The sequence below is a fragment of the Marmota monax genome, unplaced genomic scaffold (assembly GCF_021218885.2).
Source record: "Marmota monax isolate L192 unplaced genomic scaffold, Marmota_monax_Labrador192_F-V1.1 WCK01_AAM20220418_F8-fsc00014, whole genome shotgun sequence".
Classification (NCBI taxonomy): Eukaryota; Metazoa; Chordata; class Mammalia; order Rodentia; family Sciuridae; genus Marmota; species Marmota monax.
Window position 1 is genome coordinate 28,861,730 of NW_026695222.1, and position 26,537 is coordinate 28,888,266.

At 48.0% G+C, this 26,537-nt stretch overlaps 1 protein-coding gene across 11 annotated transcripts in view; it reads left to right on the forward strand.

The window, feature by feature from the left end:
• Bcas1 (brain enriched myelin associated protein 1) overlaps nucleotides 1–26,271 on the forward strand; it is a 97,227-nt gene extending 70,956 nt beyond the window's left edge. For 3 of the 11 annotated variants that reach the window (XM_058575465.1, XM_046432874.2, XM_058575467.1), the window contains 5 exons: nucleotides 2,594–2,767; nucleotides 9,595–9,660; nucleotides 14,605–14,874; nucleotides 21,634–21,704; nucleotides 24,712–26,271. In XM_058575465.1, the coding sequence (XP_058431448.1) occupies nucleotides 2,594–2,767; nucleotides 9,595–9,660; nucleotides 14,605–14,874; nucleotides 21,634–21,704; nucleotides 24,712–24,778 (648 nt within the window). In that variant the 3' untranslated portion in view covers nucleotides 24,779–26,271. Of the gene's footprint in view, nucleotides 1–2,593; nucleotides 2,768–9,594; nucleotides 9,661–14,604; nucleotides 14,875–21,633; nucleotides 22,635–24,711 lie in introns of those variants that run through there. The other 8 variants (XM_046432877.2, XM_046432875.2, XM_058575468.1 and 5 more) reach the window with 5 other exon arrangements.
• Nucleotides 26,272–26,537: the final 266 nt, after the last annotated feature.

Consider the following 26,537-nt stretch of genomic DNA (forward strand, 5'->3'; position numbering starts at 1 on the left):
TGCCCTGAACTAAAGGATCTGAATTCCAAAGTTCATTCCAAAGTTCAGTCTGGAGTTGTCTCTTATGGAGCAAGTCTGTTATGGGGACCTTCCTTCCATCTCAGGACACTGAGATAAGGTTGTGATGCTGGAGCAATAACAGCTACTTCATGACCATGAGGTAACAAATAACAGAATGAAAATGCAGCGTGACAAGAGTGGTGGAGACACAGGATAAGACGATGCTTAGTCCTTAGTGAAGTCCCAGAGCTGCTGGACCAGCTCCAGAATGACTTGCTCTCAAACTTCTTCTTCCATGTCCTTATCAATTAATCCACTATTATATATTCAATTACTGGCAGAAAGTGCTCTTCTCCTTGAAATGTCCTCTCCTCTGTACTGTGACTTTAGCCAAGTCATTCAATCATTCATGTCCTTCATCTATAAAGTGGTGATAACATTATCTTTCCTGGGCTGTCTCTGTGACTATTTCCTGAGGTTATGTATAAAACATGGCTTTCTCAACTCCAGGCACAGTGAGAGGTAGTTATTAAAATAATCACCCCTCAATAATGGACTTGCGGGTGGTGGCGATTCCAGGCAATTTGTGCTCATGGAATAAATAGGTGTAACTCGGACACAAATCACAACCCCTGTATTAATTATGGCCTGACATGAATTGCCTGATTTAATCCTCAGAACAGCTTTGTGATGAGTACAGTGTCCCCACCCAGAACAGAGAAGATGAAATGCTGACCTTGGATTAGGCCCACTTAGGGGTAGAGACAGAGTTCTGCCCAGCAGGTTGCCCAGCGCCTCTGCTCTCTGCCCACGTTGTGGGACAGATACGTTCCAGGCCCAGCTCATGGGCTTTTGTGGCTGATGCTCATTTTCCAGAAATGCAGTTGAATGGAACATGCCTAGACGCGGAAACCACGTCCCCCTTCAGACACCAATCCCAGACTCTCCTTGGTCTAAAGCCAGACTGGGATCAGAAACCAGCAGCCGGTGGCAGCAGCTTCCCCCAAGCACATCCAGTGTTTTTATCTTTGAATGTCTTCAGATGGGACATTCCTTGGCTGTAGTCCTGACCACACCTTTTCTCTCTATCTGGTCCATGCACAGGGACACCTCTGCCTTGCCTACTGAGGCCTTTTGAGTCCTAACACCTGAGCTTAGTCCTTCCTTTCCAAAGGGAAAATACCACAAATCATGTCGATATTTTAAGAAATGCGAGTCACGGGCAGACTACTCTGATTCCCTTGCCAAATTCCAACAGCTCTGCATGTTGATTCGTTGATTGGCAGCTCTCTGCCTTGGTTGAGATAATACAAAGATTAAAATTCTCTATTTGGAAAAATTGGCTCACTGCAAACCAGTGGCGTGTACTACGTGAAGGAAGGGGAGGTAGCTTGTCCACAAGCATTCAGTATTTTGGAGACAACTCCATCTCCCTCCCCGACCCCGACACTGAGAACAAGGCTCTGAGCAGTCTGGTGTCTGGCTCCGCAGGGACAAACGCAGAGAGGCCCCTGGCTCGGCAGTGCTTCTGTTGGAGACAGGGGATGGAACACCTGGGATGAAAGGGCCCAGAGAGTCAATATTTTAGGATTGGCGGGCCATTTTTTGTCTGCATCCAATATTTTCATCTTTTAATAGTTGTTTACAACCCTTTAGACACGTACAAACCATCCTTAGCTCAGGGGCCAAGTAAAACAGGCACAGGGCTGGGTGGGTGGTCCTTTGCCAGCTCTTGCCTGGAAAACCGAGGGAAGGAAAAATGCCTCCCGGCCAGTGGACTCCGTCCTGCTGCAGGGACCATTATAGTCGCAGAAACTGTCCCAGATGTGACTGGGGCCACAGAAATGGCATGTGACCGTGCAAAAGCACAAGTTGGGGCCCGTGTGCTAGTACATGGGAGAGTTCGTGCGAGCCCACCGCTGGCCACCCTTCTCCCCAGTAGGTGGTCAGAGGACGTTAGCCCACGAGCACTCCGCAGGCGCCATCACCAACACAGCCGTAGCTCTGTGGTCAAGTTCATTTTTCTCCTGGAAGCCCCAACTCCAGTCGAGTACCAATGCAAGTGACTGGAGAGGTGGGAAATGAGTTCTTGAGGAGGTGGAGTCCAGTAAACCAAGTGGCTTCTCTGCCTTCCTGCAAGGAGGACAGTTTCCCCACAGTTGCTAGGGACAAAGGCTGTGGAATGGCAGGTGTCACAGCCACTGCCTCTAGGGTGGGACTCGAGGAAGTGATGATTCTTGATTTCTGCACAGGCCAGGTGTGATTTGCCATTGTAGCAGACCAAAGAGGTGGGCTCACTGGAATAGAAGAAGGGTCCCCAGAGGGATCCCTCTGTGTCCTGTGGACGCATGGGAGGGAACTTGCCATGTCCACATCAGTGTGTTAGTGATTCAAAAACTGTCTGTTGGAAAGCACTTTGGACAACACGAAGTTGTGCCTGGGTACAAATGGTCATCGATGCAAATCTATAGCTACCATGTGGACAGGGACAGCCCCGGCCCCTTTATAAAACATGCTTTGGGCAAATGTATGTTTTGTTTTGTTGTTTTGTTTTGTTTTGTTTCACTTTCTTAATACCTGGCAAACTATCCAGGTGGTGTGTGAATCACCAATAGAAATTACAAAGTTTGAGAAAGTAGAGTCAGCCTCACAAACAGTGGATCTCACTGAAGAAGAAGATGCTAAGCCCGAACCCATGGAAGTAAAACTCAAAAGAGAAGCAAGCAAGCCGCGGAGGACCTCCCTGATGGCATTGCTCAGACACATGGTAAGCCAATTCCTTCCGGCACAGCAGTGCACTACCGAGCTCCGCTGCCTCAAGTAAGGGGCAGTGCTCGGTGGCAGGGGATGTGCATGGGATATGAACGCCCAGCAAGTGAGAGAATGCCCTCCTCCTCCGGTTCAGTCGCGGAGAAGCCTCGGTGAATGGCTGACCTTCTTTAATGCTGGCTGATTCTCTTTTTTATTAAGGAAGAGCTGTGTTTGGATCCTGAGTTCTAGCAAACATGAGCATCGTCCTAAAAGTTAACATTATGGCTTGCATTTGATTTAATTTATTTTTCAAGTTTCCTTCTATTGGTGGCAAATGATGCTTACAACATGGTAATAATATGGAGTTTCCTTTGAAAATGCATTTATTTACATCAAGAACATGAGGCATTTATGTGGATAAAATACGAAATAGTCCAAGTTATACATTGAGGGGTCAAGAATTCTGAAGGTGACATGTGTGTGACTCAAATTTAGACAAAGCTAACATAGAGAATTCAAATAGGGAAATGATAGCATGATATTGTCATAGTGTATATTTATAGTTTAGCTGGTAAATTTGTCATTTTTTTCCCTCTATGTACAGAATGGAAAGAATGTAGACAGATATCTTTGGTGCCTATGAAGAATCACGTACTTTCAATCTCTAAATAGTCAGGAACTTAAATAACATAATGCAACAAAACCCAAATCAGTTGGAGAAAAAAAAATCAAAAACCCACGTAAAAGGTCATTGGTTTAATTCTCTTTTAATGAAAAATGAGAATTTCATTACAGTGTGCCTTTATTTTGGGGAGTATTGGGAAGTTTAATCCTTTGAGAAAGTAGTTCTCTAATTTCATGAGATCAGCCTGTTAAAAGAATTCTTTTGGGTCCACAAAAAAATAAAACAAAACAAAACTCTTGTCAGTGGAAGTTGATGCATATTAGAAATAATTCTGTTGGAAATTGTTGGCAGGAATCATTTTATTTTCCTGCTGGATTCTTCTGGAGGAAAATAAAAAAGAAACTCAGCATGCACAGTAGACAATCCATGAGTGTGGCTGAAACCCCATCTCTGTTGCTGATCATTTGCTCTGTAACTTGGCACTAAAAAGGAAGATCAAGATTTGAGATTCTTAAACCGATTTTCACATTATGCCAAGAAAGAAAAGAACATTGAGTCTGTCTCTGGCAGCGCCTCTGCATGACAAATGAGATCCTCAAATAGTGCATCATAATATTGAGGGTGATCAGCTTTCCTGTTTCTGGATAGAGCTGGGAGTTACAGCGGGGGAAAATAGCATATTTTTGGATTGTTGGAACTTCCCCTAGAATCCCAGACTTCCTAATTATTGTCATTTTTTTTCCTGTTTTGTTTTCATTAGAAAAATTTATTGCCATTTTGACCGATTCAAATGCACAAAAGACGTTTGACAAAGAATTATTTGGTGTCCACTCTCTTCTGGGCACTAGGGACATAAGGGAGAGCATAAATAGGTGCAGCATCTGTCTTCAGGGGGAGAAAAGCTTAGTGAAGACAATGGACATTTTTAACTCTGTCCTCATCCTCTCAACCATGAACTTGCCCCGAGCACCTCACACACAGAGTCTCAGTGCTTCCCTGAGAATGGAAGACACTCACTTTTATACACATATTAATATTCCCATTGGGTAGATTCCTGGAAGTTGGCTTTCTGGCAACATGTTCGTGGCTTCCAAATTAAAGTCTTTGGGTTTATGCAAAGGGAGAGAAGAAAAAAAAATAATCCTGCTCTAGGGGCTTAAAAATGAAGACAGTATCTGGCGTCCTATTAAGGATTCCAGGAGAATGTTTTTGAGCCAAATAATTGAAAATTCCAAACTAATTTTACATATTGTGAGCACAAGATACGGTTTAAAAAAAAAGATTTAATAGAAGAGAAAATTCAATTGCAAAAACCTCTGTTTTGTGTTCGATTTCTTCATTCATCAGATCATTGATTTTCCACTTCCTGGACTCTGCTTCTCTTTAGTTTCTGAGAGCATATTTTAGTATCCCATAACAAATTGACTCTCAGTTGATTTTTTTTTTCAAAATAAGGCATTACCCAATTCATTTACTTTCCAGAAATTAACCTCTCATGAAAATAAAAAATGGAATATCATTTTTCCAAATAACTGTATTTCAAGTAAAAAGAAGTCAGTAATAGAAGTCTAACGTTGCATTCAATGCATGTAGATGTACCACTTTGCAAAAATCCTATCAGCTCCTACAGGATTTCAAAATAATTGCAAGGAACATCTAAGACATCTGTCATGCCCTAAATAGAAAAAGATTCTTATACATATTAATTCAGCTGTATGTCAAGAAATTGAATATCTGAAGTGCTAGTATATTTTTATAAAATGAGTGGGCAGAGTGCTGCATTCATGTATCCACAAACCAGGTAGGCAGGTTTGAAACCACAAAGGTGGCAGATAGAAATGTATAGATTTGGGATTTATAATTTGTCAATATAATAACACCTTGCACTTGAAAAGTGCGTTCCTCCTCCAAACTATTTTCACATACATTATTTCATTTAATCCACCTCTTGGCTCTTAATTTGGGACCATTCATTTTATAAGAAAAAAAACTAACATTCTCAGGCTCAGAGAAAGACCATGAGCTTTAATACCAGGCCAATTAAAGGGTCAAATGAGAAAATAGTCGAGGAATCAGAGCTCTTTGTTGATTACATTTCATCTAAGAAGCTGATAGCTGTTGAAATTTACTATCTGGAGGGGAAAAGTAGATGGTTTGCAGTGGTAACTATAATTCAAAAAAACAGGTGTTTTCTAGCCAATGTTCTTGCTCTCAGATTTTCCCCTGAGTATTAAAATGTTGGTACTGATTTGCTCTTTGAAAGCAGGTTTCTGAAAGAAGCGTCTAATTGGGCAATTCCAGTCTCCACCAGTGACTAGGGTTTGTCTACCCTGGCAGGTCACTGCAGGTTGCTGGGCACTCCTTGATTACTAGCGACAGTCCTGTCCTTCATGCACCCACCACGTGGCGGCGCTGTGCTAGAGCTGCTTGCACAATCTCTCTCTTTTTTTTAAATTTTTATTAGTTGATGATGGATCTTTCTTTATTTATTTATATGTGGTGCTGAGAATCAAACCCAGTGTCTCACACATGCTAGGCAAGTTTACTTTCACATTGGAAAATTTTGGAAATTGACTTAATAGCTTTCAAATTGTTCTTCAAAGTGCTACCACTGAGCCACAACCCCAGCTCCACATCTCTCTCTTTAGGGTAGAAACCCGAGGAGCCCAGGGCTTAGCACCTCCGTGGGCACCAGGCACTGACAGAGGTCAGCGCTTTCTTCTCATTTTCGTTGTTCCTAACGTTCCCCTTGTTCTCAAGTGCCACTGCTGCTTCTGGGTCTTTTGCAGCAGATGAGGCTATCTGGGCGCAGGACAACTGTCAGTTCCATTTTTTGGTGTGTCCTTCAGTGGTGATTTCTAAGGAAAGATCTTTCTTATGTGTTGGGATACTGCTCTTACCTGCAAGTACAGGAAGGCATAAGAGGAAAGCTCGGACATAGGTTTCCTGCATGTGCCTGTCATGAAAAGGAAATTTACCCCACTGGGCTAAAATATTCCAAATCTGTTTTATACGAGCATCTTGATAAAGCACGGAGTCTGGACTCATTACCTTTGTGGAACCTGGAAATTTCCAGTAGCTCCAGTTCCTTGCATTTGTGGTAGTGGAGGTTGATCTAGTAAACAGCATTGCGGATATTCTCATAGCACATTAAAATTTCAACCCAATTTTTCTTCTTCTAAATATCAGCTTTTGTTGAATTAAGTTGACATCAAAATACATTTCCATTCCTTTTTGAATGCTTCTGCTAGAATTTTGAATATCTAACTCCATGTATTGGAAATGGTTCAGATGTTCCTCAGCGTTATCAAGCTAGCCGAATTCAGGACACAGTGAAAGAAATAAAAAGTGACTTCATTAATATGCAAGGCTTGGGTGCCACAACAAGATTCCCTCTCAACACTGCAGGCCAAGTGCCCTGAGATGCTTCCCCTTGGCTTCTCAGGGACAAAATAACCCGAGAAAAAAGTTGCTCAGTGTCAAATTGGAAAATTTTGGAAACTGATTTAATAGCTTTCAAATTGTTCTTCAAAGTGCTAAATGGTCTCTGAAGGACTTTTCGTCTCTTTAAACAGTAACTATGCTATTTTTGACAGCTGGAAAAAATAAGCTTGTGTGGTTCTGGCCCTTGGAATGGCTGAGCCCAACCTTGTTATCCTGAGTTGTCTTTGAAGGAGGCTCTACCAAGAGTGAAGAAGGAGGGATGGAGAGGGAGGGGTGCGAGGGAGAGCTGTTAATGACCTCAGATGCACTAAATAACACCCTGAGTCACAACCCTGCCATCAGTCGGGTTTGTGCGCTTTGAGCTTTCTGTGCCTCAAAATGAGCAACAGAGAAAAATCACGGAAATGCTGAAGGTAGCCACTCCTATTTTTTTCCGTAAAGAGGCTAAACTTCGCAGTGATCTTCTCGACAGCCTGAAGGTCTGTTTGCATTGCTGCCAACCTAGCATGATTTAGATTCAACCCCAATTCTCATCCAAGAACCATCAAAGAAAGGGAGGGGAAGAGAGCAAATTGAAACCTTAAAACCGGCAGAGTACCTAACGAATACCAAATTGAAGCAACTGACAGGAAATTCAAAACCCCTCCCTCTTCGGGGGCAAAAGAGAGAGCTTTATTTTCCAGAGGAGGGGGAAGGGCCATGCCTGACTCCTGGTGTCCATTCTGTTTTTGGCTTGAAGGACTATGTGTTCATTTGTTTTTTGCCATTCAAAATTTCCCAGATACCACCTAATGTGGACATGCAGGCGTATCCTAAGGACACCCGGAAGGTGTCCACGTGGGAAGCGCCCTAAGGATGCAGCCTGAATCCAGGAGCCTGAATGAAATCCCCAAGGTCTAACCCTCACGTGTGATGGGAAGACTGAGGACAAAGGCAACAGAGGCAGATTCTTCTTCTAAACCTTCTCAAGCCAGGTTGGACCTCAGCAGAACAACGCAGGAGACCCAGGGGAAGGAAAAACCACTTTGTGTGTTAACAGATCCAAATTTTATGTAGAGGACAGGCTGATTCTTATTTACCTTTGGGATGAAAACCTTGGGGGAGTGCCACAGTGCTGTCCCTAGGGAAAGCATGGGGAGCCATCAGACACCACTTCATCCATCCCAGCCAATCAGAGGTGCATGTCAGGCTTTTGCCCTGTGCAAGATCTGTCAGTGTGGGTTTTGGGTCAAGGCTCAGGATCCCACTCACTGTTATGCCCTTGGCGGTCCTGTTCAAGTCTTCTGAACTGGAGAGCAACCCCAAGGAGAGCACTGTTGACCTTTGGAAAGGGCTGGTCCCATGCATGCCCTTCTGTGAGGTTTACCAACCTCCCTCTCACCCAAACCCTAATCACTGAAGCTAGTGTTACCAACTTCATAGTAGATGTTCAGGAACCATTGTTGATTGAGCGGTGCCTCCTTGTGCACAGTGATATCGGGAAGGTTTCCAGTATGGAGCACGCACTCAGTCTCTCTACCCTGCCAGTTTCATGACCCAGTCTCAGAGACTCCTTTTTTTTGCCCATATATTGAGGGAAGGAAATAATCATGCCTCCTCCTCTTTCTTAAGGTTCTAATATGATGAATGAATTAGCAAGTTGTCCTCTCATTTAGCACAGTGTCTTGGTGCTTAGCACCAGCCAAAAGTTAGGTTCCAAACGTAATCCTGCCATTACCTGTGAAGACATGAGTGCCATAGCTCAGTGGAGGCATATGATGCTCCTCAGCCCCGATGCATCTGAGTGTCTTCCACATTGTTAACTGTTTTTGCATATGTTGTGGATTCCTGCTGTCCACTAAGAGCACAGCCATGGTGACATGAGTGCAATCTGAGGTCTTCTTTGCCCCACTGTGCCCTCCCTTGCCAACTGGGAGGAGATGTTAAGCACTGACCAATTCAGGGATTAGACCTGAGTCAGTATTGTTGATATGGACTGAGTGATTCATCATCAGATTTATCGAGCATCAATAATAGGGCATTATTAAATGCACGGTTAAAACTACAACCCCCAGGATTGGTCTGAATTCATTTGTGGCTAAATAGCTTAAAGTGATGGTGCTCCAATTCCAGCACTAGTCAGCATCACTGGGGGGCTGCTTAGATGGCTGAGCCCCAGACCCAGGATTTCTGATTCAGGAGATCTGGAGTGCTCGTCAGGAGTTTGCATTTCTAACACAGCTCCAGGTGAGGCTGACGCTGCAGGTGTTAGAACCACACTTCTAGAAAAAATAGCTCAGAGTGTGGGGTTTAAGGAACCAACTCAGCCTCAGCCAGGCCTGTTATGGGTGCTATAGGGGGGCTACAGGGTAGAAAGCGAATGCTCAGTCTAACTTAAATCTCTAGTTACACCCACCACCTAAATGGTACCAGCGGAGGGTTACATGGCTGGATTTCCCATTTGGAGATTCATTCTTGCAACATGTTCAACCACCGTTTGGTTGCGGCACTGATAGTACTGTCACCATTTACTTGTCTCAGAATGACCTAACCTGGGTTTGAGAACTTCTGTTGTGTTTTTTGGAGGCCAAGGCTCGGATTCCGTCAGACTCTGGTTGCACATGTGGAAGGAAATCCAGGTATCCCAAGACTCGTAGGTTTCCGATGGGCCTTGCATTTGTCTTGATCTGAATCTCAATAATGAGTGGCAGGGGTCATCATTCCAGAACTTGCTTGCATTCTCCAGGTTTGCATACCATGGGAGCTGAAAGGCCCTTGTCTGTTTGTTATTTTAGTCAGTGAAAGGGGATGAAGGGATCCCACCCTCAGAAGAAATAAACGGGAAAGACTCCAGCTGCCATGTAAGTGACCTTGAGCTTGGTTTGGTGGTGGGCTTGGCAGTGTGTGCTCTTCTTCCCACCTGGTCTGCAGTGCAATTCCTAGCTGCATTTGCAGTTATCAGCTGCATATTAGGCGCCTGCTGGGCTCTGCAGACCTGCTGGAGTTAGCTCCGGGCCTTCCACGGCACTCTTCCCTCCTCACTTCCTGTCCTTCAAGTCAGCACAAGTGTCACCTCTTCAAAGAGCCTTTCAAGCCCGCCAGTCACCCCGCTTTATGTTTTTGCTTCATCCACCAGTCACGAATTGCAGTCACTCGTCTATTAGCTGCCTGTCCCACCTGCCCCTGTCACCCCTCTGGGAACATCTGTGAAGCATTCATTTCTATTTCCCATCACGTCACAGGGTGCTTGGCACATCGTGTGAGTGAAAGACATGGGGTCACAGAGTTTGCTTCCATAATTTCTCTGTTCTAAGAAAACAGAGCTATGACATTTTTACAGCCTCAGGTGTTCTTTAAAAAAAAATGGGATCATGCCCATCCTACTTTGTAATCTGCACTCTTCTTTTAGCTTAAAAAATGTACCTCTGGAAAAAAAATGTCATCAATACTCTTTTTTCAATTTGGGCAAGATAGGGAAATGCTCGAGAGGCTGAGTCTTTGGACTCAGACTGCCCAGGTGCCAATCCTGGCACAGCCAACTTTTTAGCAGTGTGACTTCTGGCCAATTACCAAATCTCCCAGCGTCTCGTTTTCCTCATTGATGAGGGAGCTAGGAAAAGAAGACCCCCTAGGGTGTCACACTCAGATGAGTCAATGCACCCGGAGCACCGAGATCCTTCCTGGCACAACAGCTTCCATGAATGTTAGCTGCTGTATGAGGCACCCCCAGCTGCCCTAACAAAATGCTGTAGGCTGGGGGCTCAGGTGACAGCACTGGAAACTGGAAAGGCCAAGGCAAAGTGCCCGCAGGGATCAGTCCCTGTTGAGTGCTCCCTTCCTGGCTTGCAGGTGGCTGCCCTGGAGCCTGGCCCTCACACTGCAGAAAGACAGAGGGCAGGGCCGGGAGGGAGAGCCCTCTTACTCTGACCCTAACTCATCCTTGAGAATCAGAGCCCACCCTGTGACCTCTTTTAACCTGAATTACTTCCTTCATCCAAATACAGTCACACTGGAGTTGGGGCTTTGGCCCAGGAACCTGGGCGCACATTCAGTCTTCAGCAGTTGCTGTTTCCTTCTCTCACTGCTGGGCTGCTGGTTGGGAGTTACCACCCTGCAGTGCTCACAGCATGATTGCGCTTTTAGTATTTCTATAATAATCGGGGTTTTCTTCTTCATATACTTCAAACTGGTTTTTTTTTTCCTTTATTCATGTACGTCTACGCCCACCCCCAAAGTACAGTCTTAGAACCAAAACTTCCAAGCTTACCACATTGCAAACATGATAAACTTACCTAATTCAAAAAGCAGGGGGGAAAAAAACTTAAATGTGATTGTGTATTTGGTCTGGAATCTTCCGTGAAACCGCTATGCCAATTTTTCTGGTGGTTCTAAAACTGTAACGGGGGTTGGGAGTGTAGCTCAGTGGTGAACTTGTGCTTGGTGTGCCCCAGGGTGTGGCCTCTACCCCCATCCCCAAACAAGGCAAAGCAAAAATGCAGAAATGGAATGCAGTCTGTGGAAATCTACTCGGACTTGCCTGTGAGGGTCCTGAGAGTCCCTCAGAGAACTTGGTCTTCCAGGACCTTGAATCCAGGCAAGAGAGATGCTTACTCCCTGGGAGGTCACAAATACTTATTTAATTTGGGGGGACAAGAGTAGATATTCCCTGCTCCTTTGCAATTCTCCTCTTTAAGGTTGTAAAACCCTTAGTGGATGCTTCTAGGGATGGAAGCCCAGGCCCTCCTGCTAGTTGGGCCTCTGGAGTTGGAATTGCATGAGACAGCCTTGTTCTTCCTGCCAGAGCTGCTGGGTTCCAGGAGAGGTTGCTCCCGAGAGCTCAGATGAGAAGATGCTTGTACATTTGGAGATGGAATCAAACCCAAGTAAAGGTTTCAGTTTAGTGACAGAGCAATCCTTGCACGGTTTTGATTCTCAACTGACTCCATAGATAAGGAGACTGTCAATGACCGTCTTCAGAAGTTAGTACCTAGGTCATTGCAAAGGAGCTCTAAGCCTGGCCAGGAAGGGGTGGTCATGTGGAGGATGGACCTCAACTCTCCAAAGCTCTTTCTTGGTTCCTTGCGCTTCCCGCCTCCTGCCCCACAGTGACTCAGACAGGTAAAGACTTGGGAAGCATTTGGAGGGTAAGTTGCTGGTCATTCATTCAACATATTTCACTGGAGACCAACTCTGTCCCAGCACCTGAATAAATCCCCGGGTGTTCAATCCCCAGATATAAATGTTATTGAGTGAACAGAGAAGTCCTGAGTCCCTGTAAGCATAAAGAAAGCAACGCTGTGCTCCAGAGGGGATCAGGGGCTATGTCTCCCAGGAGATGCCATCAGAGCTGAGCCTCAGCGGGAAACCATGGCGGCAGACTGGACATAAGTTAGAGGAAATGTGAAGCCCTGTTCCAAGAGGAAAGCAGGTCTTATGACTGAGCAGAGGGACTAGAGGGGCAAGGGACAGGCGACAAGTGGGCAGAGGCACGGGGACCACTGTCTTGTCATGCTCAACAGTTATTTACTGGTGTCCCCTCTGTACCAGGCAGTCAAGAGCCACACATTCTTTTTAAGGAGTCGCTACTGGTGATACTAAGTCAGGGTAACCTACCTGTCCCCATTGGCCTGGGACTCTCCTGGTCGTAAAGCTGTCAGTTCCCTATCCTGGAACCTCCTTGTTCTAGGACAAAGGTGACTGGCCACCCTGTGTCTGGCATTTCACCTGGGCCAGACGCTGTGCCATGCAGGCCTTCCATCCTGGCTAGTCTGATCCTGGCCACCCCATGAGGTGTCTTTTCATATTCATACAGACAAGGACACCAAGAGACAGAACCGTTTGTTCCAGGTCATAGCAAGGATGTGATGGAACTAGATCCAAACCAGAGCCCTGTGACTCTGGACCCTGAGCCTTTAGCCCTTACTAGATCTTGACCTCTTCCACCCAACAGAAATGGGTCACAGGCTTCTGACCTCTCTGTGGAGCACCAAGGTGGGCTTTTCTGTGTCATTCTGAGGCCAGGCCTGCTCCGGGCTGTCCATGGTACTTGGACATCGACGTCTTAGCACCTGCTACAACTTGGCTGCTGGGCTGGGGCAGGGCGTGGAGGGTGTGTAGCCGCAGCTCGGCTTCTCTGGTGCTGGCCCTCATGCTTTTTCTCCAAGGCCTTCTGCCCCCTGGAGAGCGGCCACCTGAGGCCACCTTCAGGGCTGAAGAGGCTTATCTAAGTGGTGCGTTGGGTTCACTGGGTTCAAAATGATCGCTCTTTGCTTGTGGCCTTCTCAATCATAGTTACAACTCTGTCAGAGAACTTCTTTCCTGGGGACAGCACATACCTTAATGGATCAGGTTGTGACCATGTATTCACTGGCTCCTCTTGTTTGTTGTGACCACGGCTTGAAAACTTTTGAAGTCAGTATTTTAAAGTTGACATATTTTTTTCATTTTTAGAAGATTTAGCTTTGAGGTTCCAATGAAAATACAGCCGATCTGACAGCAGCAGTCTGCACGCCCACCTGGTGCCTCCCAGCTGGGATCTCTTTGGCCAGGGCATGTGACTTTCAGTTCAGAGCAGTCCCTCCGACCCCGATTCAGCTTATCTCCCCAGTACCAAACCAGCATTCCTTGAACTGGTGTTTTTCTCACACTCGAGAAATACTTCTTTGACCTGTGTTGCTTGCACCGCTGGGGAAAGAAGATCTCCAACTGGCTATTCTTACCCCTGGCTTCTTTTTTTCTTTTTCTTTTTTCCTTTTTCTTTTTTTTTTTTTTTTTTCTTTTTTTTTTTTTTTTTTTTTTGCATTCACATTATCTGTCTTGCCCTTGTAGGCATTTGCGTTTAAGAAAATTATGAGAAAAGGATCTCTATTTCCTAACATTTTTTCCCTTTTTTTGATCTGTAAATCTGGAATTTAGCCACCATTTTCTAGACTCCATAGCTTCAGCTCTCTAGATGGTAGGAACCAACGGCAATCGTAAGCTTCTTGTCATGGCATAGAAGAATGTACATCGAAACTCAAAATAAGCCAATCATCTTCTTTTGCCACCATTTCATGAAGTGAAAGGACAGTTTCATATCAAAAATTAAGGTAGATTCAATCACAAAGAAAAGAATGAGTATGCCCAAGGGGAAAAGTCCATCTGGTTATAAGTAGATTTTAAGCTGGTTTAAGCACAAAGGGGGCTTCAAGAACAGCCAGATCAAGTGGTCTCACATGATTCCATCAACACCTTGTCTTTTTCTCCCTGTCTCGGCTCTGCTTTCTTGTGTTGGCTTCCTTTCCAGGCACGTGTACCCTGAAAATGGTGTTGGTTCTGAAAGCCCCAGGCTCACCTTTTCACAGCTTCAAATCCTATAGAGAGGGACCATGCCTCGTAAGTTCTGAGAGTAGCTCAGCTTTTGCACATTTGGCTCTCCTGAACCAATCACAGCTGCCCAATCACCACACAGTGTTCTGATTGGCCAGGCCCGCATCACGTGTGCTTGCCCAAGGGTAGAATTAGTTTTCTTAGACCCCATGGAGTAAGGGGAAAGGCTGGTTTCCAAAGAGCAGTCCAAGTTCTGGTACCAACAAAGGAGGAAGAACGCTTGCTGGAAAAACATAGAATTCACTCAAGGATTCACGGATAAGAAAGGTCCCGCGCCATGCGTAACCTCATATAATTTTTTCTCATTTCACCCAAGACTTACGAACCTGCAGACGCCACCCCTCATTTGAACATCCCTGCTTCCACACATTCACCCACCTGCCTTTGGCAATTGCCTTGCAGTCACTAAAAATGGGCTTTGTTTGAAATTGCCGCAGACGTCCAGCTCCACGGAGAAGCCGGCCACGCCACCAGAGCCCGAGCCCGCGCCCGCGGGGGCGGCCCAGAAGGGCACAGAGGCCTCCTCCAAGGACAAGAGGCCCGCAGCCGAGACCACCAAGCAGAAGAACAGCAAGCAGGAGGCCAAAGAACCCGCCCCGTCCACGGAGCAGGTCCCAGTGGACGCGAACTCGCTGCAGAACGGGGGCAAGTCCCCAAAGAAACTGGAGAAACCGCGACAGTCCCTGGGGGGCTTCCTTAAGGGCCTGGTAGGTGGATTTTTCGCCTCTTCTTTCTGAGCTCTCAGGCAAGGGATGTGGTTTCCATACCTCTGAAGGGGGGGGGGGGGGGGGGGGGCTGGGCTTCAGGAGCAGGAAAGAGACAAGGCCATAGGTATTTCTGAGTTCATGGTCAGGTGCTGGATGGAGGGGGTCGCCAGGTGCTGAGTGTAGGGGGAGGTGGGAGAGGGGAAGGAGGCTCGTGAAGGAAGGCTGAATGGGGCTGAGTCTGGCCTTGGGTTTGAGAGGAGGGACAGGGAGGCCTTGCAGAGCAGATTCCCTCTCAGGCAGGACCTCACCTTAGCCTGGAAAGCAGGCCTGGGGAGCCCAAGGCACAGCATATTCTAGGTGGAGGGATCCACAGGTGCTCAGCCATAGATACCAGGGGGCATCAGTGAGCTCTGGGGACGAGGTCAGTGGGCACTCTGTCTCCCTTGCCCTGCGTGTGACTCCCAGCAGCATCTCGGGGGAGCTTGTTAGAAACACAGATCTCAGGCCCTAAGTTTAAGGTTCTGTGGTAAATGTCATCGTCTTGCTATCCCGCGTCTGTGTCCTCCAGTATATATGTGGAACCCCAGTTGAAGGCACTTTTAAGAACTCACACTTGAGGCTGCTTGGCAATGTGAAGGCCTGGCCGCGAGCCCAGCTCTCCCCCAGCTCCTCAGGAGAAAAGCCCTTCCCTTGAAGAAAAGAGGGTATCTGTCAAAAAAGGGACTGCATGCAGATTGCTGGCCCCTGGGTGGTCCTGTTGGAGAGTTTGTCTCCATTCTGGGCTCCCACTCCTCAGGGAGAAGTGCAAACCCTAGTCCCACTTTTCTCAGTGATTTCCAAACCGTCTCCTTTTTCTGTGCAGGGTTCTGGTGGAACTGGTCACTACAGTGCTGTGGCATTGGGTGGAGTATGCATGGTCTGCTGGGGTGGTGGCCCTGGTGTTTCTGAGTCCACAGCCTGCTTCCTCTCTTTCTCCGTGGGTCCTGGTGTCTTTGGCCAAAGATTCAAAATGTAATCTGCGCTCTCTCCTTACCCTGGCTCTGGGGAGGGGAGCTAATCCAAGGGTCCTTAACCAGGAATGATATTGTCCTCCGGGGGACATTTGGCAGTGTACAGAAACAAGTTTTTGACAGTCACAGCTGGGAGTAAGTCCTCTTGAGATGTCAGTAGAGACAGGGGTATGGCTAAGTGAACTACAGGGCACAGGACAGTCCCCACAACAAAGAAGTGACCAGCCCAGAGCGTCCACAGGGCCAAGGTGGAGGAGCCCTGTTCTGACCCAATAGCACAGGACAGTGAACAGAAGAAGGACCAGCTGAGAGTCTGTGCTGGACGTCAGTGCTGGCCGCTTAGCTGAAGCCCTTTCCTCCTAGGTCCTGCGTGTGACCTCAGTTTAACTGCCTGCCCCCTCTGAGGCTCAGGTCTCCACCTGTAAAACTGAGCTCATGATTACAGCCACAGTCTTGATGCTCCTGTGGGAACTGAATGACTATTTAAACCACTGGGTCCAGTGCCCAGCACGAAGCAGGAGGTCAGTAGTAGCTGACACCACAGGGGGATCCCTTCTCCCTTCCCTTCTCCCTGCTCCCTGAAGCCCACATCCAGTGTGGGCTCACTCCCTCCCCCAGGCCATCTGCCCAGTCCCTTCCCACATTCTAAATGTAATTCCGCGCTCTGGGTTCCTTGGTCCATGGTGCTGGGTTTTGAACTGCAAAACCCAATGGTCCAACTACCAACGGGTCAAATGAGCAAAGTTGCAGATTGGAGCCTTCCTCCTCCTCCAGCTCATCCTCTGGAGGGGCCAATGTCGTGCAGGTGGCCGATGCTCTAGGCACATATTTATTGAAGGAATGTATGGGGCATGAATGCATTATCAGCTTACCCCATTTACGTTGTACCATTGTGGGGGTGTTAATAGAAAAGCTATATAATTAAATTTAAGAGAGTTGATTTGAGCAAAGAACAATCCACAAATCAGGCAGGATTCAGAACCAGAAGAGGTTCAGAGAGGTCCACCCTGCAGCGTGAGCAGTGACCTCACAGACCTGGCCCAGGGACAGAGTGGGACATCGCCTTTGGCCTGTTGGCCACAGGGATGCCATGTCCTGGTCAGCATGGCCTGAGGAGGCACTGGCCTTCCTTGGGTGGGGTCTGACTAGCTGGCAGCCTGCAATTGGCCATGCTCAGCTGTGATTGCCAGAAACCCAAGTATTTGTTATTTATAAATTACACTCCTGAGTAGGTATTGGTTTATTGGTTTGTTCTTGAAGTAAGCTAGGTTGTGGCTTGTCACATAGAACTTAAAGTAAAGAGATAGCCTCAAACTAAAAGCCTCCTGTTTATTTAATTTAACAGGAAATAAATGCACAGTTGAGTCTCCCCAACTGTGGGAGCAATGGCTGCCAGATACAGAATTCCCTTGTACTGGTTGCAATTTTAGGCAGACTGGGGAGAAGATTAGATTTGCTTATTTCAATCTCCCCACAACATAGAAGTCTCCCCTCCACCACCGGACCTCAGATCTCAACAGTAGGGCGTCATCTTTTTGGGTCATGACTGGTTCCCACTCACCCAGAATAGGACCACGCACACAACGCACACTCAGTAAACAGAGGGACGAGCAGAAAGAAGAAAATATAATAGATGTTAAAATATTGTGCCCAAGAATCAAATAAGTTACTTGAATTTGTTACCCTTTAATGGAATGTTGTACTCAACTTCAGCCGCACTTAGGGGTTTCTACTTGCATGCTTTAAAGTGTCCACTTCTGGATGGAGAACTGAGGCCAGGTATTCTTCATGGTCTGATTTACCCTTTGAGATAATTCAGATTCCTTCCTTTCTTTCTCCCTGTGACTAGCTTCCCGGTTTACCCAGGGCCCTGGCCCCCTTCTCTCCCTGCCCACAGATCTCTAGATGTGGATGATATTCCCTCTCTCCCTTCCTTTCTTCTTCCATCATTGTTCTACAAATTAACAAACAAAATTGGTAAACTAAATTAGCAGACAAGAACGTAAGTGTGAGCCAGGTGGTGACACATACCTGTAATGTCAGCGGCTCCGGAGGCTGAAGCAAGAGGATGGCAAGGTCAAGGCCAGCCTCAGCAACTCAGCAAGGCCCTGTCCTAAAATAAGAAATAAAAAGGTTGGGGATGTAGCTCAGTGGTAGAGCACCCCTGGGTTCAAGCCCCAATCAAAAAAAGAAGAGGAGGAATCAGTGTGTGAGGTCACTGAGGGAAATGAGCAGGGTGCGTGGGAGTGCTTGCCTGGCTGTGGGGAGGGGGGTTGCTACTTTGAATTGGATGCAGAAATGTCCCTGCAGAGAGAATGTCTGAGGTGATAGCAGAGGGGCCAAGGCGTCAGACAGCAGACCAGCAGGGCTCTTCCTGGAGAAGCAGCCATGGCATAAGGCCCCAGGGAGGGGTCGAGCTCCGGGAGTCCAGGGTGTTTAAAGAGGAGACAGAGGCCTGAGTGGCTGGGGACACAGTGGATAACAGGAGGTGAGACAGGAGCCCTGGGCAGGGAGAGAACGTGGCCAGGGCCCTGGGTAAACTGGGAAGCTAGTCACAGTGTTGAGCAGGAGGAGTGGGACCCCGTCCTCGTTGTAAAGGCTGCGCAGCCGAGGCCCAGAAGAGGCTGTCAAGGGCAACCACAGAGATAGAGGCCCTGGTAGAACGTGTCCTTGTGAGCCTGGAGGCTGGTGACGGTTTAGCCTGATGCCCATAGAGGTGACGGTGTGGATGCGTTTAAGACACTAATTACAGTTGCAGTCACTGGTCCCTGCTCTGGGACCAGCTTTTTACGGACATCATCTCCTCAGTTACCGCAGCAAGCCCTCCCGGTGGGAGTACTTATTCCCACGTCTTGGATGAGTCAGCCAGAAGTGGTGTCCTCTCCTGGGCATCCCACGGCATCTAGAGGCAGAAAGGAGGCGGGACTCAGCTCCTGCCTCCCAGACCCCGGGTCCTGCTTCCGGCCACTGCCAGGAGACCTGCAGCCACGGTGGAGGCAGGAGGGAGGGGTTTCAGATACTCTCCAGAGATCGGACCCCCAGGAACTTCCAGCTGGCACATTCCTGTGGTTGCCCAGCCCCTTCCCGAGAAGGTAGTGGTGGCAGCCAGCACTGGCACCAGGAGGGTGCCTTGCAGCACCCATCGCCCACAGGAAATGAGCTCCTGCCTCTGACCGCGTGTCCGCCAGGCCCTCCGCGGCCACCCACCTCTCTCAGTCCTCATCTCCTCCTTCCCCCTCCAGCTGCTGGGGTTCCCACCCAGAGCAGCCTAGCTGATGCTGACAGGTCAGGAAGGACCTGGAAGGAAGCCGTGGGGCTCACACGGCACCTCTGCTTGGGTTTTCTTTTCTTTTTATGCAAAGGGACGCGCAAGCACACTCACACACACACACACCTGATAAAAGTGAGCTACTCTGGCCGGTGGAGATTGGGTCCCACTTCCCCCCAAGCCCCACCAACTTCCTGTCCTCTTCACCTTTCTCCTACTCACAGGTCCCCAGAACTCTGGAACTGTGTGCTCTGTGATCTGCAGGTGTAGCAGATGGACAGCGGGCGACTTGCCCAGGGAAGACGGTCTCCCACTGGGCATGGCCTAAGGCTTACGCCCATCAGCTCTGCACCGAAAGGAGCTTGGGGTGGGGGCTGGAAGGAGTGGAGAGTGAGCAGGAAGGGGCCGGGGAGGGGTGAGCCCAGGTTTCAGGTCAGGGCGGCCCGACCATCTGGCACAGTGCAGTCCTGGGTCTTCTTGGAGCTTCACTTACCTCATCTGTAAAATGGGTTAGTGGTCGCTGCCCACCTCACCACACTGGTAAAAGGACAGAAGAGAGAGTGGTTTGGGCACTATTAACTGTGAAGCGCACTCCTGATACACAAAGCAACACATACGTGACTCTGACCTCCAGAGTCCGACCCCAATCGGCAAAAGAGACCGTGCAGGAAGGAGTGGGCCCCAGGGAAGGAGGGGGTCTTCGTAACCTGAAGAGCAAGTGCTATTTAAACAGAGTGCCACCAGCAGCCATGTATATGAAAGCACTGGATTTTTAATGTCAGATTTAATGTTAGAATAAGAGAGCATTTGCTTGTCAAAGTCCACTGGGCCACCTGAGTTTGCTGTGTTTAGCCCATTGGGACTGAGGTCAGGGGACTCCCAAGGAGGAAGCATTGTCAGAGAAGCCTGTGCACACCAGGACACCAGGGAGGTGCACCGGGTGCAGCTGACTCCTGGGTTTGAGCCTAGCTCTCCATCTCAGTGGCTGTGAAGCCAGGGTCAAGTCAGCACCTCGAGTGTCAGGTACCTCTTTAATGAGGCTAATAGTACTGACGTCATAGGGTCAGCATGAAAATGAAATGAGATGGCATACAGTGTCCTTAGAATTATATATGCTGTGCTATGACTTATACGATCCTCTGTTATACCATGTAGACCACATTATACCACATGGCACTGTGCACACGGGCTATATCATGTGCACCAAGGATGTATATTTTATTACCCTAACCAACATTATCCTGCACTATGTATGTTACCCTATGGTATATATACAAGGCAATACTGCAGTTCATATAATGTGCTCTAATACTATGCTGTATTATGTTTAGTACAGTAGGCTATACTATGTATATATTCTATGCATACTAAATATCTTCCATATATACTATATAACCTATACCAACCACCAATGTTGCTCTGTCCCGGCATTACACTACCTGCCCCCACCTCTGTATACCATGCATGCTTTGCCACATTGCACTATTCTGTACTTATTATCCACATACTTGACCACTCTTGCACTCCAGTATACTCCACCAACCCTACTGCTCTACTCTGGACCAGCAATGCTGGTGCCTCTGACCATGCCCAGCCTGTGTGAACCTCAGACCCATCACGACATGTGAAAGAAGCCAGGTTCAAAGGCTGCATACTTCACCGTTCCTTGACATGACATTCTGGAAGAGGCACAACTCTGGAATAGGAAACAGATCAGTGGTTGCCAGGGTCTGGTGTCGGTCTCGACTGGGGAGGCCTAACTGTAAAGGGGACAAGGTGGGGTGGGGGCAATGAACCCATGCGATATGTTGTTTTGGGTGGTGCTAATGTGACCTGGTCACGTGTTGGTCCACGCTTATAGAATTACAGACAGAAAGGGCTAGTTTCATAAGTTCTACTGGACAGAACAGATAGAACAGCAATAACCACAGTGGCAATGGCAGGTGCCCTCAGCCTTCAGCCTTCACCCTTCAGGAGCAGCCACGGTGTGCCAGGTCCTTTCAAAGCACCGAGGACACAGCAGACAGAATCCACGGAGCTTGCACCCTGTCAGAAGGCAGGTGTGAGTCTAACAAGACAGATGAGAAGCTCACTTCCAATAAAATAAAACCGGGTTGGCTTATGAGCGAATAAGACAGGGATTGCGAAAGGGACAGCTGAATTGTACACCCCAGGGACTGTTCTAACTGCATTATAAATATAAACTCGCTTTGTGTTGGGAACAAGCCTCTAGGAATAGTTTTATCATTTGTAATGATAAATTTGTAATTTGTCCAAGATCTGGCAAAGGTAGAAGGTAATATAGCTGGGCAGTGAATCTGGACATCTGATTGGAGACTGTTCTCCTATCCAACACTCAGGACTAAGATACATTGACTTAGCATGGCACCTAGCATGGAGTAAGTGCTCACCAAAAGGTGATTTTTGCTGTTGCTGTTACCCATCTTCAATGGGCTACCCCTTCTTTGTGTTTTTTTCCAGGGACCAAAGCGGATGTCAGATGCTCAAGTGCAGACAGACCCAGTATCCATCGGACCAGTTGGCAAATCCAAGTAAACATCACCACAGTCCCCACCAGGGTCTCCCACCACCAGGATGTTTTCTCCCCACTCTATCTCCTCCCTAAACACACTCTGTATATATATTTTTTTCTTCTCATGGCCATCAAATGAAATTTTGCCTACAAATTAAGCCTGAGCTGTTGTATATTGAGGTGTATTATTTATCTCTCTGGTCCAGTCTTTCCTAGCAAATAACTGTAAGCATGGGTCCGCAGATTGAATCCTTAGGTCAAGAGAGTTGACTGCTGAGCCAGGGAGGAAGGAGGTGGGGGGATGCATTTGTGTTAAGCTATGAAAGATGGATAACAAGGAAGTTGCAGAAGAAAATTGCCTGCGACGGGGGAAAGGGCATTGTAGCAAATGCATGCTCCTCCTCTAAGTTTGAAGAGGGGAGGGGGGAAGATCCGTTTGTTTAAGTTCACACTTGAAGGAGGGAGAGCACGGGCTCTGTGTTGGGCGGTTGCCAATTTCCTGAAATGGAATGTGTGGGGTATGAGAAAGGAATGAATAAGAGTAGGTTTTCAAATAGGGCCCTTGAGAGTTATTGACAGGAGGGAAACGATTGACTGGAGAGGGCTTGAAATGATTTGGGACAATTGTTCTTTAGGCTCAGGGACAAGGAAAAGGATCACAGCTTCAGAAAACAAAAATACAATACAGGAGGTTGCACGTTTGTCTTGCAACACAAGGGGGCGCCAAGGTCTCCCCCTTTTTATTCTGCATCCCGCATCCCTAACAAGGATCTGGTCTCGCGAAGCTTACATTATTAATGTCTCTCAGATGGCTGGGGGGCTTGCTTCATCTGTTCCGTCTGACGCTTATCTCAAGTCTGTCTGTAATTTCCTAATGTTCTCAGGATGTTCTCTCATAAAACCCTCCCCATAACCCCAGTTAATAAAAATTTACAGAATGTTACTCAAATACCTGAAGTTTTTTTTTTTTTTAATCCTTGTAGAGAGGACTAAATAGGGTGATGAGTCTGTTACAATGTAATTCACAGCAGCATAGGATTGACTGACAGTCATGTATACTGTATCTTTCTTTTTCTGATTTAATAAAAAATTCTTTTATTTCTAAAGTATCCTTTGATGTTCAACTTTTAAAGCAAGGTGCTCCTACTCTGTTTGACGTGGCTTGACCTTCCCCAGTGAAAAAATCAATGCTCTTCCTTTTTGGAAGATCCTTTTGGAATCTTTGGAAGATAATTCTCTCCCCTCCGATCCTCCTGGATTTCCTCATGTGTGGGTGCGCATGGAGAGCACACACGCACGCACACACACGTGTGTGTGCCTGGTATTAGCATATGCACAGTGCTAATACAGTGCTGTCTTAGGCCAGGATGCTGAGAGCAGAGCTCAAGACAGGGGTTCAAATGCTTGTGATATATTGAGAGTGGGCAGAGGGAAAGAGGGTCTCTGTTGGCCTGAGAATTGCACTACATGGTTCATTCCAGCCTGAGGCAAGAGGCCAGCCCTGGGCCCCTGGAAGTGAGCCACAGCTGTCCTGGGAGGTGGCAGGGTCAGCGAGCTGCTCCCATCCATCTGAGAGCTTGGGACCCTAAGCAACCGGAGGTTGTGTGCGTGGGCAGTGTCCACCGCAGTTACACATGTATGGCCAGAAGTGTATTTATGCCCACGTCTGTACACTTGCACACTCATGTTTACAAACAGAAATGTGTAGGGGTGGAGCATATGCGGTGCACGCAGACCCACGCGCACTCCCTGGCTCTCCAGATCCACCCCACACTGATCAGAACTGAGCCTTGAACACAGTCTCCCTACATGGACCACCGCATGGGGCCACGGCCTTTGGCAAGCTGGCTTCTTGAGACATGTCCCCAAGTCACATCTCTCCCAGCACCCAAACTTGAGTGGAGGGTTTGCTGTGGGACCTGCCAGCGCCTATGGAGACTCTAGGTGCAAGGAGAGACCAGAGGCCGCCTGCTTCAAGCTGGATTGGTTTCTTCGGTCCTGACCAGACCTGGAGATGACTGATGTCCTCGCTTCACGCTGTTGATAGCTCTCAGGCCACCCCAGTCTCAGTGCTGCTTGCACAAAGCAGGAAGGACCCCTCGGGGAAGCCTGTGGGGAGACGTCCCTCTGCTGTGGCCATCTGAGAACAGGGGATGCATCCCGGAAATCAGGCAGCTGACGGCTCCTTTGTCCCCAAGCCCCTGGGGGTTCGCCTGCTGTGACCTTTGGTGAGCTGCTGGCGGCTGTCCATTGAGGAAGGTGACAGTATCATTTGCAAGTTTCACCTCGCTGGGCACAGGAGGCTTTTTGCCTAGATGAGAAATGTCCCCAGCAGGAGGTGGGGACGGGAAGAGTGAGTGGCCAGGCTGGGTCACTGATGCAGACTGACCCTCCCTCTATACCTCCCAGAAACAAAACAAAACAGGGGAAAAAAAAAAAGCATTCTTTGACGAGACTCCATGAAGCATGGCAGATGTTTTTGTTTTTTGTTTTTTATAACTGGTGTGCTCTCCTCCAGGGCCAAAGAAAAGAAAAATCTTTTAATGAAAAAAAAAAAATTTTTTTTTAAGGCAAGAACATGTAAACCACGGAGAACTCAAAAAATGCCTTACTGGGGGACCCTAAATCCAGCTGTTGTGGAAAGAGCGAGTTTCCACTCCACTCTGTTGTGTGTGTCCTGTCCTGGTCTCTGGCTCCCCGCACTCGCTTCTTGTCTTCAGTTGCCTCCCCATTCCTGCCGCATTTACAACAACACTAATCTCCACTCCTAGGGTACAAAAGGGCAGAAATTCTGCAGGGGAGCTCAGGGGAACCCTGAGGACACAGAAGGATTAGGATTCAGGGAAGGACTGATTCCACCAATGCCCAGCCCAGCTGTATCCCCAAAGGGGACAGAGGCAGAGCCCAAGTGGCCACAGCTTGTCACTGCAGCCTGCCCTCCGGGAAACAGGGCCACAGCCCGCGGGAGGGCAAAGGTGCCTCTCGATGAGGGTGATTCATTGACTTCTGTACTGGTTTATTTTTAGGTGCACAGGGAAGTGTATCTTCTCCCATGCCAAGAAGATGTGGCCTTTCCAGGAACGGCGCTGGTGACCTGAAATGGCTGCCACCATGCGCGCACACCCACAGGAATGCGCACACTCTCACATGCACAAACACATACGTGCGCGCACACACACACACACACACACACACACACTCGCTCTGCTTTCCAGTTCCAGCTAACGGTGACTTTTGACTGATATCCATAGAAGAATTATTCAAAAAAGCAGCTGTTCCCAGCAGCCCAGGAGGCCCCTTTGAATCCACCACCTTGGGGAACAAGCAACCCGCCAGGAACTGCAGCGGAGGGGAGAAAAGAGAGCAGGGAAGTTGGTTGTTTGTACCCCTTTTCTTCAAGCATGTTGTCAGGGATTTAAGCACAGTCTGTCTGTCTGTCTCTCCCACACAGGCTCCCTCCCTCTCCCCCTCTCCTTCTCTCTCTCTCTCTCTCTCTCTCTCTCTCTCCTGCCCTTACTGTTTGCAAGGAGTCCAGATGTGCTGGGGTCCCATTAAATTAGATTCCAAGAGGCCAGAACATGTCCCTCTGGATCCTTCTCAAAGACCTAGCAAAAGAGCAGATCTGTGCAGCCAGGATTTGACAGGGTCATTTCTTCTGTCAAATAGTCCCAGCTTCATCTGAAGCCTTAAAACACAAGGTCACCTCTCCTACTGCCCTGAGGGAAATGTGCCAGTCTAACTTGCTCACACTGGGGGCGGGTGAGGGGCGCTTTGCAGCCACGTGCGGCTGGGGGGCTTGGCTTTCACCATGCTCTAAGTGCCCCCTTTAAGCCTTTTAAGAAGGCAATTTTGCACGGTGAGTAGAATTAGGCTTCTCCGTGGTCAAGATTTTGTTTGTTCTATCAGTGAAAACGAAGAGGCACTGGTCCCCTGGAAATTACAGGCTGCGTTAGGAAGAAAAGAAATTATGAACAGCAGATTCTGCACATGGGTAAGGCAGCTCTGCAGCCCAGGCCCAACGCCCTGCTCCGTCAGTCAGGGTCCAACCCTTAGCAAAAATTGGTTTTTCTGGGGAGTGTGACTCTTTAGCCTCTGCTGCCCTCTTTGCTCTCCATCCCCAGGCCTCTAATTGGCAGAGGCAGAAGCAGCAGCCCAGGCAATTTCACAGGAGTAAGGGGAACACATTACAGTTTACAGACTGTTTTCTGAATGCATTATCTAATTTAAAGCCAAATGCCCCTAATTGAATTTAATTGCTTCCTTGGTTGCATTTCATCATGGGGGTGACTGGCAGGCGCCTGTGTGAGTTTTGTTGTTGTTTTTCAAATGAGCACTTCTTGACAAAATGGCCCCCAGCTGCACCTCTGCTAATGATTGCCAGGGAAAGTCTTTCCTTACCCGCCGACTGTCCCCAAATCTAGCCACACGGGGGCACTCCAGGACCTGGGGTCCTACCATCTCTAGGCCTTTTCCCAAGGTCGCCTAACAAGGAAGTTGGGCCAAAGCAGTATCCGGAGTGTGTTGCAGATCAGCTTCTAGAAAGCAGTCAAGTTTGATGAGGACGACCAGGCGAGAAGGCCAAACAGGCAAGTCATTTGCTTTCTATGATTCCCAACCCTCCAAAGGCAAGTGTGTCTCCATCCTTATGTGCTCCATCCTGCAAGACCAAGGCTGTGTGACTGTGAAACATTTCAGTCACCCTTACTGGTCCATCAGGCCCCACATAGCCACCTTGCCTCCCGCCCTCCACACCTGACCACTGGGCAAGTGATGTGACAGTGGAACAGCCACAGGGCCTGCAGGCGGAGTCGTTGTCGTGAGCTGGGAGATGGTTCCAGCCACTTGGTGCAGA